The 5000-nt window shown below is 36.0% G+C and overlaps 1 protein-coding gene across 1 annotated transcript in view; it reads right to left on the bottom strand.

Moving 5' to 3' along the window:
• LOC138019866 (transcriptional activator protein Pur-alpha-like) overlaps positions 1-5000 on the bottom strand; it is an 11514-nt gene that overhangs the window by 5880 nt on the left and 634 nt on the right. Inside the window, exons 3-5 of the mRNA XM_068866815.1 lie at positions 957-1059; positions 506-551; positions 59-134 (exon numbers count right to left, since the gene is read on the bottom strand). Coding sequence (XP_068722916.1) covers positions 59-134; positions 506-551; positions 957-1059 — 225 coding nt within the window. The remainder of the gene's footprint in view (positions 1-58; positions 135-505; positions 552-956; positions 1060-5000) is intronic.

Raw genomic sequence — 5000 nt, 5'->3', positions numbered from 1 at the left:
ATGGTTAAAAGCAAGACAAGGCCTAGCTCCTTATGACAAGACTAGTGCAAAGACTGACCTTCAAAAACTTTCCTCTGTTATTTTCCTTGAGGTCAAGATAGTACATTCTGTTGTTTGGACCTCTGATACTTTCACTTAAAAGATACAGAAGTTGAGTTTTAACATTGTTGACATCTTCTTTAACATTAAGTGACTGACAGTAAAATCATTTCTGCTTAACACGCTATAATATTGTTAATGAAATCAAGGTCTCATGAGTATGGCCAACGGGAACATGAATGACTAGGATCACAGTTGGACAAGCCACTGGGCTTTTTGAATAATGATTAGAAGCTCAGGCTAATTATCATGAACTCAATTGAGGCACAAATGAGAAGCAGTAAACTGCCAACAAACTAAATTAAAGGAACAGTAAATTTAAAAAATAGCTTCCAAGACAACAAAGATAATTACTGAAGAAAATTAAAATCACAGCAACCTGGAAAATACAGTGTATGCTGCTTACTTCATCAAATCGCCAGATTCCTCACATTCCTCGTCACGTTTTGGTGCTACAAATACAAAATAAGAGCATACTGTATGTCTCATAATTTATGCTTTGGAATCTATGCAATCACATACTTTTTGTCCAGAAATACACATGATGCAATGCATACTGTATTTAGATTAACATGTAATGGAGTGCATGTAAGGTCTAAAATTAATGTCAACGACTTATTTCGAAATTGTAGGGTTATTTTTAGATTAGCATTATCACAACTTGAGGATTGAAGGGACAATTATTTTAAAAGTGATGTTAGACAAGCGATGCTGGAATTGAGAAAAAGGGAAAAAGGGCTCTTCATGACTCAATCAATATCTTCATGCATCTCATTTCAGGACATAAGAGAAAGAACCAATTAAAAGTATTTGAGAGAAACAATCCTTCAAAAACAGCCTGAAATGATTGCTCCTACCTTGGGCAAGGAAATTTGCAAAGGCTGTAAGCTTGGTGCAGAAGTCCCGAGCTACTCCCATAGTAAAGATAACCTTGCTCTTTCCAGAACGATTCACAGAAACCTAAAAAATTAAAAATTAGATGAAGTGCAATCTTATGTTGCAGCAAAGCAAAGCTGTGAATCCTGGTCAGAAATTCAAAACAGAAAGTGCATTATACGTTGAGCTAAATGGACAGCTGTTTAAATTTCAGAAATAAACACAATGCTTGTATTAGTGGGTAGTGGGTTCAAATTCCATGTCAGACCAACAATGGAAATTCCCTTTAAATAGGAAAACCCTATTCCAGGTTGCAGAATACAATGTAGATGGTGTCAATATTTCTAACAGACAGAATGTTGTTGGCGTAAAATGAAATTTAAAGTACATGGAAAACAAAATAAACCTACAACACATGTTCTTAAGGGCAACATGGCATTGCAGCTGGTTGGTTGATGTGAGCTAGTTAGTTGATGCAACTTTGTACATTGGATAATGCGACACTCCACAACTTTAAATTACTAACTTAGTACCACTACAAGCTACATGTAAATGGTAAAAAGCAAATAGACCAGACCAAAGTAATGACTAACAGGCAATCAACAAAAACAAAACAAAAAGCCCGACAACACCACACAATTTCAGTGAAAAGTGACGGTCCACCGCCCTATCACATCCTAACAAATAGAGGGTGTTAAGGGAAAAAAAAAGTTTCACAAATCAATAATAGCTAGTTCAATGCAGGTTCTCTATTAACCCTTTCACTCCTGTGGGGTTCCCCATTGACGAGTAAAATCGTCTGGCGTTAGACAGAGTAAAATTTATAAGTGTCACTCTTGGGAGTGAAAGGGTTAAAGAAAACTGCTTAGTAACTTGTCTTACTTAATAGTGCTTTCATAGCTACAGATACTGTCTAACGTCGAGTTACTACTTAGACAAGCTAATTACCATTACCCCGCACAAAGAGGCCCTTCGATCTTCCTAGATAAGCTGGGAAGCGGAGGGGATAACTGCTAACTGCTTCGAATTTCTTTGTTGAGCATGCGATATTTGGGTGTCAGTCACAGATGACCGGTAACCACAAAGCTAAAACAAACAGTCAGGATATTTTCAAACAACTCTGGCAAACACATGACAAGCAAAGAATCATTTCCTTGGAAAGTCAAGATAGTTCATACTTTTAAAGTGCCATTTCATTTTTTAACGACTGAGAAATTTATAGGTTTCTGGCTCACTAGTTTCTGAAACCGATATATATACAGAGGAAATACTCATGGGAATTTAAACAGTTAAAAATTGCCACACTGTTGTAAATTTCAAAAAATATTGATGGCGTGTGAGATTGGTATGCCCACCACCCCCCCCCCCCTCCCAAAAAAATTGGTTTCCAAGATAAGTCGGAACTGAACTGACTCGTCCATTTCTCCCAATGAGCGGCAAGTCAAGGAAGTTGAAGCAGTTGCATAAGCTCACTTCCTCTTCCAGACTTTTGTAGGAAGATCAAAGAGCCTCTCCTCGCAGGGCACTGTACCATGCAACAGCCAGATACAGCTACATGTGCATTTTATAGTAGTTATTAATTATTGGACTTTGATTACTTTTGCCAATGCATAAAGCTATGGTGTCTACAATTCTATTGATTTTTGTGACCATTAGTAGTGAACTTTTAGAAGTTTTATTGATGACAAGCTATTAATGGCCCACTTTGTTTGCGCCAGGTTCCCTTAGCCATATTTTACTGATTGACACCTAAAATAAATGTCATTAATCTCATAATCCTAAGCCTGATTACTTGTAAATAGACTAGTCCTGATATAACATGTGACCATGAACCCACTGTGGGAAAGATAACTTATCAGTTTGTAACAGTTTACAAACTATGCTTTCTTTCGTTATTAAAATGTGCCAGTCATGGAAACAAAAGAATCCTTGATTTCCACAGCCACTGAGGTTCTGAACAATAGTTGATGTCAACGATATCTTTGCCATAGAGTGTGCCCTCTAACTTATGATTAACTTAATTCAAGAAGTTCAAACAGCATGCTGTCAACAGCTTAAAGTAAGACAGTTCACTGTTTTACCTTTCATCTTCAGACAAAAAGTATTTTAATAATATTTTAACTTTGTGACAAAAAGGTTGTTTATATCTGTTAAGAGAAACATGAACTCTCCTAGAAAGAACATAAAAGTAATTTTTTAAATTATATTCTTCATGTTACAGTAACTATATATATTCAATTCTTATTGAAAGGCTTAGCTTGATAGACTGTTGACACTATTTAAATGTACTGAAAAAGGTGACATTTCTACTGGTGACATTGTCTTTGGACCTGAGTTGCTATCTCAGATTGTAAAATTTCAGGGTCTCTATTGTTAGCTGCAAATAGCCCAAATATAGCACTTCAAAATTATCACTCTTAAAATATCAATGTCAATAACAGCTTTTTGTCAAGCTGCCAAAGCACTTTACTTCTTTTGTGGCAGATGTAAGATTTAAGACTTGTAAATTGTACTCCAAGGAAGTGCAGTGTTACAATATTGGAAATAATCACATTTGTAAAAAGGAATTGACGTGACATGCTATACACAAATCAAAATGGCATTACAGTAGTTTAAGTCTCTAAGGACAATAGAGGAGGACAAATGTAGTGACAGATCAAATGTCACAAACAATAGCACCTGGTATTAGACCACTTGTTGCATTGTTGAGCTTTGTAAATTATTCAAAATTCAAGTCCTTTATGAAAAGATTCTTTTGTTCTTTGCAATCCACATTAAGACAGGCAACTGTACACTATGAGAAAACTTGGGTGGGAAAATCCCCCAAAAAAGAGTTTTATGATGTGTCAAGGTTCAACTCAAAATAATCATACAATAGCTTTCTTTGAATTCAATTACTAATTTTTAACTCGATTTCCCTTCAAAGGATGAAATCCACGAAAAATGAGCAGTGAACTGGAGTCAAATTCCATTCCCAGAACACGATTACATTGGCTTCTATTTGCACCATTCATTTACCGTGGATGTTAAACATAGCAATTTCCTTTCTCCAAGATAAGTTCATCAGCTTTTCAAACTACTGGATTAAAATTCATAATATCAAGCTAGGAAGAACAAAAACATTTTATAAAAACGAAATTATCAAAACTTACGAGATATTTGGACTAATATTCCGCTAAAGTTAAGAAGTCGGTCGGAATTGTCGGTGATGAATGTCCGAAAAACGATCTGCATGCAAACAAACTATTCTCATAAACCATAAACTAACAATCATAGCAGTATGAGAAAATTTCAACTGACGCTTTGGCTAAAATACGGCATCACTGTACAAGAATCAGTAAATCCTGATGAAGCGGAGATTTACATAATTACTGATCGTTTCGCATGCCGGCAAGAAGGCAAGAACATATTTCATGAATAACAGCATAACATTATATAGGTAATTTTTTCATTTCAAAGATTTAATATTTCCACAACAACAAACTCGGTTTCATAACAGTACTTGCTGCTTAAAGCCTCTAAAGGAACAAATAGAAGACGTGGAAAACTACCTACAATAGCAGAACAAGCTAGCGGCCTGCTAACACATTTGAATAATTGATAATCGGTGATTTTTATCGTCTATCAAAACAGACTTTCCCTTCGAGAGGAAAATATTTCCTGCTCTTAACGACAAGATACACAATCTATTGCTCAAGAAAAATACTCTGTTGCTTAGAAATTGCAAATCTCACATCCACGCATAATAAATAACAATACATTTTGAGTACATACCATATTTATAACACGACAGGAAGTCGCGGCCATTTAAATTCAATCCGACCGAAAAGAATTTTTTTTCCGACTGGGTGCCGAATCGAAAGAGTGCAAGCACACGCAGATTACACCTCCAAGCAAAAACTCGGTAGGTCTTGGGGAAAGAATTGTTCGAGAGGAATTTCGAAAGTCGCGAGGAGCTGAAATGACACGCTGCAATGTTTTGGTTCTGTCACCTTCCGATAGTCTCTCTCCACCATCTTTTTAGA

This window comes from Montipora capricornis, chromosome 10 (genome assembly GCF_036669925.1).
Source record: "Montipora capricornis isolate CH-2021 chromosome 10, ASM3666992v2, whole genome shotgun sequence".
NCBI classification, from domain to species: domain Eukaryota; kingdom Metazoa; phylum Cnidaria; class Anthozoa; order Scleractinia; family Acroporidae; genus Montipora; species Montipora capricornis.
This window is presented reverse-complemented; position numbering and strand designations above follow the sequence as displayed.